The sequence below is a fragment of the Gopherus evgoodei genome, unplaced genomic scaffold (genome assembly GCF_007399415.2).
Source record: "Gopherus evgoodei ecotype Sinaloan lineage unplaced genomic scaffold, rGopEvg1_v1.p scaffold_58_arrow_ctg1, whole genome shotgun sequence".
Lineage (NCBI taxonomy): Eukaryota > Metazoa > Chordata > Testudines > Testudinidae > Gopherus > Gopherus evgoodei.
Window position 1 is genome coordinate 932,936 of NW_022060079.1, and position 13,951 is coordinate 946,886.

At 55.7% G+C, this 13,951-nt stretch overlaps 1 protein-coding gene and 1 long non-coding RNA gene across 5 annotated transcripts in view; both read left to right on the top strand.

Moving 5' to 3' along the window:
- The window catches only part of LOC115643406 (H-2 class I histocompatibility antigen, Q9 alpha chain-like), a 42,076-nt gene that overhangs the window by 21,400 nt on the left and 6,725 nt on the right, over positions 1–13,951 (top strand). For 2 of the 4 annotated variants that reach the window (XM_030547412.1, XM_030547410.1), the window contains 2 exons: positions 296–301; positions 4,489–4,752. In XM_030547412.1, the coding sequence (XP_030403272.1) occupies positions 296–301; positions 4,489–4,752 (270 nt within the window). The remainder of the gene's footprint in view (positions 1–295; positions 302–4,488; positions 4,753–13,951) is intronic. The other 2 variants (XM_030547414.1, XM_030547413.1) reach the window with 1 other exon arrangement.
- On the top strand, positions 5,383–10,891 carry LOC115643420. The gene is made up of 2 exons (XR_003998314.1): positions 5,383–5,427; positions 5,481–10,891. It is a non-coding gene; the product is annotated as an uncharacterized LOC115643420 (long non-coding RNA).

Below are 13,951 nucleotides of genomic sequence, written 5' to 3' on the forward strand. Positions count from 1 at the left end.
TGCGGTTCCGGCGGGACCCAACTGAAAGTGCCAATTCACGACCAATTGCTTAAACAGGACAGTTACAGTCCTAGGCTTGGGTTTTTCCACCTCTAAGGCAAACTAAACCAGCCGGACAAAAAGGACTTCGGTTTCACCCCACTGGCTAACCACAAGTCACACAAGCAATTTCCTTAGACACTCCAGTCTCCCAGTATCACCACCGGTGCCACCCGTCCTGGGGATGAATGGTTATGAAAACCAACACCCCAGTAAAAGAAAAAGGTTCTCTCGATCCCAAAGGACCAAGCCCCAGACCCAGGTCAATATACACATCAGATCTTACCCACAAATCACGCTGTGGCCAATCCTTTAGAATCTAAAGCTTTATTCATAAAGGGAAAAAGATAGAGATGAGAGCTAGAACTGGTTAAATGGAATCAATTACATACAGTGATGGCAAAGTTCTTCGTTCAGGCTTGTAGCAGTGATGGAGTAAATTGCAGGTTCAAATCAAGTCTCTGGAGAACATCCCCAGCTGGGATGGGTCATTCAGTCCTTTGTGCAGAGCTTCAGTTTGTAGCAAAATCCCTGCAGAAGTAAGAAGCAGGATTGAAGACAAAATGGAGATGAGGCCTCTGCCTTATATAGGCTTTTCCAGATGTAAGAACACTCCTTTGTTCCTGCTGTGGAAAGTTACAGCAAAATGGAGTTTGCAGTCACATGGGCCAGTTTCTGCACACCCTGCTGAGTCACAGGGCGTAACAGCCTTCTCTCGATGGGACAATTGTGTAGGTGATGGGCCATCAAGCGGCTAAACAGAGCTGACACCAACTTGTCTGGGATCTTTCCCAGTAACACAACACAAGTTTGAAATACAGACAGCATACAGCCAATATTCATAACTTCAACAACCAAAATGATACAGACATACAGACAGCATAATTATAACCAGTAATCCGTAACCTGGTCTTAGATGCCTTATATGACCCCCTTTACCTAGGATTTGGTGCCACTACATGACCTTGGTTGCAACCCATGTTCTATATGGTCCCAGTTTATATCAATAACATCACACTGACCCATTCTTTTTATGTGACAAATCTGAGGAACTGTCCCAGATTGAGGTGTCATTAGAGGAGGTTTTGGAACAAATTGATTAAACAGTAGTAAGTCACTGGGACCAGATGGCATTCACCCAAGAGTTCTGGAGGAACTCAAATATTAAATTGCAGAACTACTAACTGTGGTATGTAGCCTATCATTTAAATCCCCTTTTGTACTGGATGACAGCTAATGTGATGATTTTTTTTTAAAAAAAGCTCCAGAGATGATCCCGGCAATTACAGCCTGTAAGCCTGCCTTTAGTACCAGGAAAATTGGTTGAAACTACAGTGAAGAACAGAATTATCAGATACAGAGCTTAACACAATTTATTGGGGAAGAGTCAACATGGTTTTTGTAAAACAAAATCATGCCTCACCAATCATCTAGAATTCTTTGAGGGGGTCAACAAGCATGTAGACAAAGGGGATCCGGTAGATATAGTGGACTTAGATTTTCAGAAAGCCCCTGACAAGGTCCCTCACCAAAGGCTCTTCAGCAAAGTTGTCATGGGATAAGAGGGGAAGGTCCTCTCGTGGATCGGTAACTGGTTAAAAGAGGAAACAAAGAGTAGGAGTAAATGGGCTGTTTTCAGAATGGAGAGAGGCAAATAGTGGTGTCCCCCAGGGCTCTGTACTGGGACCAGTCCTATTCCACATTTTCATAAATGATCTGGAAAAAGGAGTAAACTGAGGTGGCAAAATTTGCAGATGATACAAAACTACTCAAGATAGTTAAGTCCCAGGCAGACTGCGAAGAGCTACAAAGGGATCTCACAAAACTGGGTAACTGGGCAACAAAATGGCAGATGAAGTTCAGTGCTGATAAAGGTAATGCACATTGGAAAACATCCTCACAACTATACATACAATGATGGGATCTAAATTAGCTCTTACCACTCCAGAAAGATCTTGGAGTCATTGTGGATAGTTCTCTAAAAACATCCACTCAATGTGCAGCAGCAGCCAAAAAAGCAAACAATGTTGGGAATCATTTAGAAGGGAATAGATAAGACAGAAAATATTCTATTGCCTCTATATAAATCCATGGCACGCCCACGTCTTGAATACTGCCTGCAGCTGTGGTCGCCCAATCTCAAAAAATATATATACACCTCTACCCCGATATAACACTAATTTGATATAACATGGTAAAGCAGTGCTCGGAGGGGGGCTGCGCACTCCAGCAGATCAAAGCAAGTTCAATGTAATGCAGTTTCACCTATAACGCAGTAAGATTTTTGGCTCCCAAGGATAGCGTTATATCACGGTAGAGGTGTATTGGAATTAGAAAAAGTTCCAAACCCCTCATCATTTTTGTTCCCCCTTTGTGGAATGGCTGTTATATGAGAAAAGATTAATAAAACTGGGACTTTTCAGCTTGGAAAAGAGACGACTAAGGGGGAATATGATAGCGGTCTATAACATCATGATGGGAGTGGGGAAAACAAAGTGTTATTTACCCCTCATAACATAAGAACTAGGGGTCACCAAATGAAATTAATAGGCAGCAGGTTTAAGTATTTCTTCACGCAACACAGTCAACCTGTGGAACTCCTTGCCAGAGGATGTTGTGAAGGCCAAGGCCCTAACAAGGTTCAGAAAAGAACTGCTTAAGTCCATGGAGGACAGGTCCATCAGTGGCTATTAGCCAGGCTGGGCAAGGATGGTGTCCCTGGCCTCTTTTGCCAGAAGCAGGAATGGGTGACAGGATGGATCACTGGATGATTCCCTGTTCTGCTCATTCCCTCTGGGGCACCTGGCATTGGCCTCTGGCAGCAGACAGGATACTGGGCTAGGTGGAACTTTGGTCTGACCCAGTGTGGCCGTTCTTGCGTGGTTGGAGACCTCACCGAGGAGGTGAGAGACGGTGGGGCCAGTCCCCCTGGTCCACTGATTTGATAACTAGTCAGCCAGAGAGGAGCAGCAGCAGCAGCCCTGCTCGCTGGATTAGGCCCATGGGCGCTGAACAAAGGCGAGTAAGAGGGAAAGTGGCTGGCGTTAAGGGGGGGACAGGGTAATCAGCAGCCAGGGGAGCAGAGGGGAGAAAAGGGGGTGTCTGTCTCTGGTTATGTCTGAGCTGGGAGACCAGACAGAGCTAAGCCAGGGCAGGGCTGTCCCTGGTGTGTGTCCAGTGCCCAGCGCAGGGGGGCTCTTGTCTAACTAGCGAACAAGGCCCTGATCCTGCAAACACTGTGTGCAACGTTACTCAGGTGAGGCAGGCTCCAGTGGGGCTGTTTGGGTGAGGGAGGGTCCACATGGCAACTGCAGGGTCTGATCCCCCTGACACGCTGAGGAACTAATGGGATCAAACAAGCTGCGTCAGCCTGACCCCCAGTCCCCAACCCCCTGAGCAGAGTCTGACATTGGAGGGACACTCAGGGGTGAAGAGACTCGGGTTCAGTGTCTGCAGCACCAGACCCTTTGTCTGGGAGCTGCAGCCCCCGTCCCTTTGGCCCTGCCCTGGCCCATGGGGTGAACCCGATGAGAGGGACGGGGCATCAGCCTGTGAGCTCCATGGGGCAGGGCTCATGCAGTGCCTGGCACAACAGGGACCCCAATCCTTACAGGGAGCCTGGGGGGGCAGCCACAGTCTGAATCAGTGATCAATGGTGTGCACAGCCAGGGCCCTGGGTCCTGTCCCCCTGCAGCTTGGACACCCCACCCCCATAGACCCACCCATGCTTCATCACCTGCATCTGCTACCTCCCTCCCCCCATCTCCTGCTGCTCCACCCTCTCCTGGGGGCTCCTGGGACAATGCTGCCCTCCCCCATAACCTCATCCTCCTCCCACCAGCTGTTCCCCCCATAAGCACCTCCCCCTCCTCACAGCCCCTGCAGCCCTGCTCTCTTCCTGCTGCTCTTGGGCCATCCAGCATTGCCCTCGCCCCCACCCTCGCAGCCCTGCCAAGCTTTGGGCCCCCCTTCTTGTGCCGCACCCCACCCCCGGGGGCAGCTCCTGGGAAAATGTGCTGACCTCCCCCTCCTCACTGCCTCCTGCGCCTCCCCCTCCCATGCAGTGTTGTCTCCCCCACCTATCTCTGCCCCCCTCCCCCTCATGCCCCATCCAGCCCTGCTCCCCCTCACCTCTGCCTGCCCCCTTCCTGGCTCCCTTTCCTTCCTCACACTCCCCTGCTGCCCCCTCCTCCCAGGGGAATGTCCGGCCCCCCGCCCCGCACCCTCCTCCCGGACTAGCCCCACCCCTCGGTCCCATGTGATCGGCCCCCTTCCTTCCAGGGGGGTGTCCAGCCCCTGCCTCTCCCCCCTGCTGTCCGTCCCTTCCCTGCTGCCGCTGCGTGGTCCCCCCTCGCTCCCACGTGGCTCTTACAGCCGAGTCCTGACACCCCCCCCCGCGGTGCCTGGTGCCGGCTCTGACCCCCGCCCCCCCCCCCGGTGTCCCCGCAGACCCGGACTCGCTGCGCTATTTCTACACGGCGGTGTCGGAGCCCGGCCCGGGGCTGCCCACGTTCAGCATCGTCGGGTACGTGGACGATCAGCTGTTCGTGGACTACAGCAGCGAGCGGCGGAGCGCGGAGCCACGCGCGGAGTGGATGGCGCGGCGCGAGGGGCCGCAGTACTGGGAGCGGCAGACGCAGATCGCACAGGGCGATCAGGCCGGGTTCCGAGCGGGCCTGGACACCCTGCGCGGGCGCTACAACCAGAGCGGGGGTGAGTGCGGGCCGGTCACTGCCCCGGCCGGACACGGGGCTCGGGCTGCGCGGGGGGGACGGGGACTCACAGCGGGGGGGGGGAGCGGAGGGGGACCCGTGGGGGGGTCATTGTGAATTGAAGGGGAAGGAACAAAGGGACTCACAGGAGGGTGGGGCTCAGGGGTCAGTGTGTGGGAACAGAGGAGGGGGACTCATGGGGGGTGTCAGTGTGAATTGAGGGAAGGGACAGAGGGACACAGCAGGGTGGGGCTGGGAGGTCAGCGTGGGGGAGCGGAGGAGGGGGACCTGTGGGGGGGATCAGTGTGAATTGGGGGGAGGGGACAGGGGGACTCACAGTAGGGGGGGCTGAGGGGTCGGTGTGGGGGAACAGAGGAGGGGGACCCATGGCGGGGGTCGGTGGAAATTGAGGTGGAAGGGACAAAGGGACTCACAGGAGAGTGGGGGCTGGGGGCTCAGTGTGGGAGGGTTCACGAGGGGGTTAACGTCACGGTGGTCGATGTGAACCCCGGGTTCCCGTGGGGGGAGGGTGGTATGAATGGGGCGAGGGGACAGACGTAATTGGGGGTGAGTGTTGGCGGGATATCAGTGTGAAGAAGGACCCCGAGGGGCTGGAAGGGGGGAGGAGCTGGTGTGACTCGATGCCAGAGCAGAGGGGGATGGAGCAGCACAGGGGGTCGTCTTCTCCAGTGTGCAGATCCTTCTTCTCTGATCTCCGCACCAGGTGAGTTCTGTGCTGTCCAGAGAGCGTGGGCGCTGGTTCTCCCCAGATTGGCCCCTTCTCCCTCTCCCCCGGCCCCTCGGGGGAGGGGTGCAGGCGGCTGTCCCCCATCTCCTGCAGACGGGGGCCATAGGACCAGTCCCAGAGAGGGGACAGGGTCTGTACTTCATCCTGGCCCTGCGCAAGGAGAAATTTGGGTAATAGGACCGTGCTCGGTCTGGAACATCTCTGGGAGAGCCCTGGGCAGCCCCAATTCAAGACAGATGTTTAAGTCCCACCCTGGCGGTGATCCGCAAAGGGCCTGTCTGTGCTCCATGGAGCTGAGACACAGCCCTGCCCACCCCCCTTCGTCAGCGTCACCTCAGAGCTCGGTGTCACCCCTGCATCCCAGCGCGTCCGGTTCAGCTCCTCGCCCGTCAGCCTCGCCGCAGCCCCCGGTTCCTGCCACGGGTTCATTGTCAGGGTCACTGCCCTCAGACAGGAAGGGGTCACCTCTGGCCATCCTCAGCGACGCTCCAGCCAGAGGGTGAGCCCCACAAACCACTTCCCAGGCACTCCGGATCCCGGGACCGCGGGTTCATTCTGCGCCGGGAAGAGAGACGCCTGGGCCCCACCCCACGGAGAGCTCGCCTGGGGCTGGGAATGACCCACCGTCTCTCGGGTTATTGCTCAGGAGAGAAGGGACAATTCCCTGCTTTGCTCAGGACGGCCAGCAGCCTGCAGGAGGTCGCAGCCTGCCCCAGTGTCACTGCTGGGTGTGTTGTGTGTGGACACACTGGGGTGAGTGCACACAAGAGCTCCAGTCGTTTCTGCTGTCCCTGCCTGCTCACACCTTGGTGTGTCCAACCAGGAGAGTCTGGCTTCCCCAGAGCCTCAGCACCTCTCAGATGGGGCTCAGCACCTGTCGTTTCCTGTAGCCAGGCCGGACAGGAGAGTCTGGCTTCCCCAGAGCCTCAGCACCTCTCGGATGGGGCTCAGCACCTGTCGTTTCCTGTAGCCGGGCCGGACAGGAGAATCTGGCTTCCCCGGAGCCTCAGCATCTCTCGGATGGGGCTCAGCACCTGTCGTTTCCTGTAGCCGGGCCGGACAGGAGAGTGCTATGGGCAGTGCCAGCCTGTGGGGCTGGGCGCTTGCGTGGAGTTCAGCTCAGTACAGAGCAGGGGAGGGAACCTGGCATGAAGTGGGTGCAGCTCGAGGTGATTGGCTGCGGGCTCTGGCCCTGTCCCCAGGGTTGAACAGCTCCCTCCTCCTACTCTGACCTGACACCAGCGCAGTGCCCTGTGTCAGCGAACAGGGTGGGACGAGGTCGTCACACCAGCAGGAGGAAGCCGACCCTCTGATGTCCTGTGTGGAGCGAAGCCCCCAGCGTGGTCGAGGAATGAGGTGTGACGAGCGACGCAGGGAAGAGCTGGCTCAGGTGTTTGGGAGCCTGCGCTCAGACGTGCTTCTGTTCCTAGTGAGGGAATTTCCAGTCTCACTGAGAGACCCATTTGTGTCTCACCCACGCTGCAGGGTCCCTCCTTTCCCGGCTGGAAGGGATCCCACTGGCATCCAGGAAACCTTGCACCGGGTCTGCCTGATTTAGAGCCGGGGGCAGTTCAAGCCCTGCTGCAGGAGACGGAGCTTCTCTGCTTCTTCACCGGCTCTAATGTAGGTCTTGGAATTCCTGCAGGAGGGTCGGACCCAGGGCTTGGCCGTCTGTGTCACTTCGAGTGGCTGCTCTCCCTGGGCAGGCAGAGGGTCTCTGTACTGGGATATCCAGCGTTTGCTCCCAGCTGCATCCTGGCTTCATCCTTCTGCCAGTTGGGGCTCGCGGCACCACTTCTCTTCGCCGGTGCCCAAGGACAGGAACCGCGGGCACTAAGACATGAGCCGCTCCCCGACACCGAAAGGGGACAGGCAAGGAGACCGGGACAGTGCGTGACCCACGCCAGGCTGCTCTCCCTCACCGGCATCACTGCAGCCGCTGTTAAAGACACCCACGCGGGTCCCTCGTACCTCACCACGGGATGCACCACCCTCCTGCTGTCAGCGTACCAGACACTTCACGGTACCAACCACCCCAGGGGCGTACGCGGCAACTATGGACCTGCTTACACTGCCGGTACCATGGTCCCTGGACGTCCAGGACTTGGCATCGTCGGCAAGAGACCCTACCCGGCTATAGAACGGCTCCAAGACCACTCTCCAAGGGAAACCCCCTCTGGTCACTTTGCCCAGGGAGTCCCCATGACACCGACACCGGGAGGGTCGGCACTGCCATGGTCTCCTCGCTTCATATCGTCAGGACCATCCACACTGTTCTCCATGGCCATCTTACACAACAGGGACATCTAGTGCGATGGGGTCCCGAACACTGGGACCGGGGGCTGACACCCATGCAGGGGCCTTTCTGGAACTTGTGGGGGTTTCCGCCACCTCAGGGCACCGGCTCCAGGCACTCTGACTCAGTGGCCTCAGAGCAGAGCCCCTCCAGTACTGCACCGAGACACACCAGACCCGAATCCCAGTACGCCTCTCAGCACCGAGCAGCTGAAGCAGGTTCCCCACTCAGAGGAGAGAGCAGAGACCTTAACAGCTTTACCCACCTCCTCCTCTTTGCCAGATGAGGCGCTGGTGGCCTCAGAGGTGCCCCACCCCAGGGTGAGCACAAAGCCCACCAGGACTTATCGAAGCGAGTGGCACAAAACTGGTGTCCAGGCAGAGGTGGTGAAAGAGTCACTCAGGCCTTCCCGGCTAGCTGTGTGGCAGCAGGCCCCTCATCACTCTTCCCCTACGTGAGGCGATCCCAGAGCCCACTGAGGCTCTGGCAGAACCCAGCCTCCCTCCCTGCTAAGCGAACGGAGCAGGAATATTTTGTACCTGCCAAGGGCTGAGAATTTTTATTCTCTCTCTCACAATCACGCATCCCTAGTCGTGGCAGCTGCTGAAGAAAGGGACCATCAAGTTCAAACGGGGCCCACAGGAAATGCAAAGGATCCCCAAAGTTGGCCTTGTTCTGGAGGAAACCCCCTTGCTGGGGGGATTGCAGCTCCACGTGGCGACCCAGCAGGCCTGGCTGGGTCGCTGTGATTTTTGCAAGTGGGAAGCGATGCAGAAATGGCAGGACCTGCTCCCTTAGGGCGCCCAGTTGGAGTTCCCTGCCCTTGTGCAGGAAGGGAGAGCAGTGGCCTGGGCCTCTCTGTAGGCAGCCCTGGATGTCATGGGTTCTGCGGCCAGGTCAGTGGCCACGGTTGTCACCACGCGCAGGAGCTCGGGGTTACAAACTCTGGGATTTCCACAGGATATGCAGCAGATGACCCAGGACCTCCCATTTGAAGGTTCCTCGCTCTGTTCAGAGCAGACAGACACCAGACTCTAGGGCAGCACTGAAATCCCTGGGCCTGCACTCGCCCGCATGAGCTAGAAGGCACTATAGGCCCCAGCAATACAGACAATGCTGTTCTCCACTGCCCAGACACCAGCAGTGGAGGAGACAGAACAAGGGGTTTGCGTATAGGCCCCTTCCACCCTCCTCCTCCACGGGGCCATCCCAGTCGGCTCCTCGTTGTTTCAGCATCTCAAAGCCTTCGTTTCGACATGGTGCTTGAGAACGACATACCAGTCCCTCCACACCAGGATCCAGTCACCCCTGTATCTTCCAACCGTCCTATTCCTCAGTGCCTGGGAACACATTTACCTCGGAGCGCAGGGTCCTAAACACAGTGGAATCTGGGTATAGCCTCCAAATTTTGTCTACTTCTTCCCACCCACCCACTCTCCCCGTCCCTCTTCAGGGACCCTTCTCACAAGCATTGGTTGGAGCAGGAGATACAATCCTCCTTTGGATGGGAGTCGTGGGAGAGGTTCCGCACTCACTAAGGGGGAAGGGTCTCTATTCCCATTAACTTCCTCATCTCCAAAGCCAAGGGAGATCTCAGACCAGTCCTAGCCCTGCCTCGGCTCAACCACTGTCTCAGAAAGTGAAAGTTCTGCATGGTCTCCTTGGCCTCCATCATCCTGTGGCTGAATCCAGGGGACTGGTCTGATGCCCTCGACTTGAAAGGTCCATACTTCCACGTATTAATTTTCCAGGGCCACGGAAGGTGTCTAAAATTTGTGGTAAACCAGACCCATTAGCAAGTCGCAGCCCTGCCATTCGGTCTGTCGGCCGCCCCGGCAGCCTTCACCCAGTGTGTGGCAGTAGTAGGGGCCTTTCTGAGAAGGAATCTGTTTTTTCCCATATCTCAACGATTGGTTGATGAGGTTGGTCCCGATCTCAGGTGGAGCCCGACATCGACCTCATACAATCCACCTTCCAGGCGTTGGGTCTGCTGAGAAACGTACAGAAGTCGACACTTATTCCTGTGCAAAGAATCGAGTTCACTGAGTCAGTTCTTGACTCGGTGGAGGCGAAGGCCCTTCTGGCGCACCGCTTCTGTACAGCCTGGGCCCTGATAACCCCCCTGCAGACACATCCGTCACGACTCCTCAGCCACATGGCATCAGGCGTGTACATGGTTTGACACGTGAGGCTGAGACTCAGACTTTTCCAGCCTGACTGGCTGCGGTACACTCCCCTTCCGGATATCATCTGGGCACAGCTCTCACTGTACCAGCTTGAGGCCTGGAGAGGGTATTTCCCTCAGATGAAGGAACCGATCCCCCCCAAGACCTGAACCTTGTCCTCACAAAGCCGACGGGCCCAGCCTTGGAGCCGCTAGCACCATGCACACTGCTGCACCCCTGTGGGAAGGTCGCCTTTCCGATTCCCATCATGTCGGCTAGACGAGTGTCAGAGATCCGAGCCCTCACCGTGGAGCCCCCAGACACAATCTCCTTTAGAGACAGTCCAGCTACGCCCACATCCAGAGTTCCTCGCAAAAGTGGGCTCCCCAGTTCCACGTGAACTAGCTGATTTTTCTCCCGGTCCTGTACCCTGAGCTGCACGCAGACCGAGCAGGACAAGGCCTGCACTCGCTGGATGCTAGATGGGTGCTGGCATTTGACATTCGGGGACTAAACCCTTCCCGTAAATCCCTGCAGCTTTCCACAGTGCTAGCGGGAAGAACAAGGGGGCTCCCCATCTCTGCTCTGAGGATTTCGTCTTGGGTTACATCGTGGGTCCAGGTGTCTTCTGACCTCATGGACATTCCCCATCTGCCGAAGGTCACTGCTCACGTCACAAGGTCTCAGTTCTCTTCAGTGGCCTTTCTAGCGCAAGTCCCTACTCAGTATATCTGCAGCGCTGCGACCTGCTCCTCGGCGCACACGTTCTCAGCACGCTGAGCCGTCACTCAGCAGGCCAGGGACAATGCATGCTCTGGCCGTGCTGTGCTGCAGCGTAGCCTGACTTGGGGTGTGTTAGTAGTGTTGATTTAATTTATCCGCTTAATTTAATTGTATTTAATTTTTAATTAATAAATAATTTTTATAATTATTACTATGTATATTAATTAGTATGGGTTTTGGCTCTCCAATTTGTTTGATCAGAAGATAACGTTTGTCCTGAATCAGGCCTCACAGAGTTTATAAAAGGAGCTTCGGGGCTATGACAGGAAGCTTACACAGAGACAGGTATAGTTATAAAAACCTTTTATTAAAATCAATGAAATAGTAAGAAAATGGTAAAACAGTTAGAATTACTGTTATTTGAGAGATACAGATGACAATACAATATTATAAGCTGCAAACGTGGTTAATACGCTCTGTTTTAATAACCTGGTGTTGGAAGATACAGACCACGCCTGTGGCAATTTCTGTTTTCACACCTCTTGCAGAGGAAGCTAAATGCAGGGCTGTTAAAGCGGTTTGCTCTCTAACTTAACCCTGTGAGCCTAAAATAAAACACAAGGGAAATTAAATCCCTGTACGCTTACAGTTTGAGAGAAATAAACTATGGCCTGTTAATATTAATAACTGTCATAGATGGGTAGCATCGACACGTTGTTGAAGGTGGAGGCAATGAAGAGTAGACGGGAGCAGATAGGTGGGTAGATTGCCTGCCTGATGGTGAGCTGCCTCGCCTTTTTATAGGGCATTAGTCAGAAATCGTTCCTCTTATGCCCAAATTTCATCCTTCCCCTATGGAAATGTTAGGGTACACTTACCCCATAGGCTAATATGTATGTGCGTATGAATGACAGGTATGTATGCATTTGTGGTGTACTTGTTAGATTTGTGGGCAAAAATCCCGCTTTTCTACCCTTTACTGTTGGTTCAGGCAAAGGTCTCTAGACATGTGCATGGGTGTTTTTGTCTAATTTTACTGATATCTGGGTAAGGGTCCCAAAATGTGTTAACTTCGCATTAGCTTAACATACAGGGTTTTGGCCTGTAGGTCTCTTGCATTACAGCCAAACTTATTCTTAATATAAATCTATAAGCCTATTATTACATCAAATACTCAAATTTATAAGAGATATATTTACACAGACCAGCAGATTAATCCTTAGGGCTACAGCAGTCAGCTTGTCCTTGAGCTCCGGGCCCCCCTCCGGTGTGAGTCACCAACATCGGAATGGACACAAGCAAGTGCTCGAAGAAGGAATGATGGTTACTGACCTTTCTGTGACTGTTGTTCTTCGAGATGAGACACCCACCCCCCGGCCCCGCTCTCGGAGTTGTTGGTAAGACGGGACTGAGGGGTGCGGGCTCGGCAGGGCCCCTTATACCAGCACTATGAGCACATGGCACCAGGGGGCTCCAGAGCCGACCCGACAGGTAGCACTAGGGGAAATATTCCAGCAGTGATGCTCGGGGAGCTCGCACCCCTACATGGGAACGGACGTGTGTAGCACATCTCGACGGACAACGGTTACAGAAAGGTTAGTGGCCATTTTCCCCCAGTGATCAGGGGGTTGTTTAGACAGAAACTCAGCTTTAATCTCAGAGATGACCCCTGTTTGTCCTGGGGCCCAAGGAATGGCACCTCCCCTCCTTTTGTCCAGCACCATCTCACCGAGGGAGGAGCTCTGGGAACTCTGGGTGTTCATGGAGCCCTCAAGATCCACATACGCTGCACACGGTGTTTGTGCATGGCCAGGGCTCGGTTTGTTCTCTGCCATCCCACAGCTAAAGGACAAACTGTCAAAATCTGCCATGCCAGGATGGCTGAGATGGTGCAGCCCGCAGCCTACAAGTCAGAGCCGCCCCGGCACCCTGCCTCCACCCCCCCTCCACCCCCCTCGCTTAGAGTGGCAGCAACAGCCCACGGGGCTGCAGGATCCGTACTGCCCTGTGTGGTGAGATCTGCCTGGCCCGGTTCAGACCTTCCCACACTGTCACAGCTGGACATGCTGGCACCAGCCCACGCTGCTGTCAGTGGGAGAGGGCCCAGCGCTGGGTCTGCCGGTAGCAGAGAAGGAGCTGAGCACCCTGGCTTGTCATTCTGTTAGACCCACCCCTCATGGCTCCCCATTGTGGGAATCCTCTGGGGTACGGGTCTCTGCCCGTGTGGCAGGGAGAGAAAAGGAAAATATGGCCTGGCAGACTGACCACTTCCTTCGAGTCACAAGGTCCATGACCAACTCCCCTCTTTGGAGCATTTCTCTGAGTTGATAAAAAGCCCAGTGGGTCCATGCCCCGGTTCCTCTGCAGCAGGAATTCACCGTTTATTTCTGTAACACCTAGAGGCTCATTCCCGACTGTCTGCCCACAGGGACGTGTGTCCTGGGCCATGCGGGGAGCTGTCTCCGCAGGCAGGCTCTGCGGGTAGCTGGCCAGGCCCTCCCCAAGCAGTGCCTGGCGGGTCTGGTCTGCCCGTGCAGCTGCAGCAGGCCTGGGGTGGGGGACGGAGCAATGGCCCCAATAACCCCAAGAGGAAGCTTCAGTCAGTCAGGATCAGTTTCCTAATGTGGGGATAGTTTGTTTAGCCTTCTCATGGCTGAGGCGTTTGGGGGACTCCCCCCACTCAGGGCGTGTGAGGGCATATGGGGGTCACACTAACCAGGAATGCTCACGCAGCCCCAGGGCTCCCCTAGCCCTGAACTAGCCCAGAGTTGGGTGGTTCTGGCCCCACTACAGGGCTCGGGGGGCTGTTGGATGGGGGCTGAGCTTCTCTCCAAACCCAGTGTCCTCATCCATTAATTCTGTGCCCCCCACTCCCGGCCCCTCCGTGTCCTGTCTACACTGAGCTTCCCATGCTCCCAGCTGCTTGCGTGTCCTGGCCGTGCCGCGCTCAGCCAGCCAGCTCAGGCTGTTCCCTGACAGGGCAGGAGGCTCCACTCCCAACTTGGGGGGGGGTGACCACGGACGGCAGCATCTTGAGGGGAGCTGGGTTGGGGGGACTGAGGGGGCTGGTGCAGAAGGAGGGGGGGTGGGGGCACAGAAGGTGCAGAGGGGCTGGTGCTGAGACTGGGTGGGACAGAGCAGGCAGGGGATGGAGGGGCTGGGGTAGGGGGTAGAGGGGCCGGGGCAGAGGGGGAGAGGGAGCAGTTTCAGAAGCAGACTGGAGGAAGGGGCTATTGTAGGGTGGCAGTCAGGTACACGGTGCAGAAGG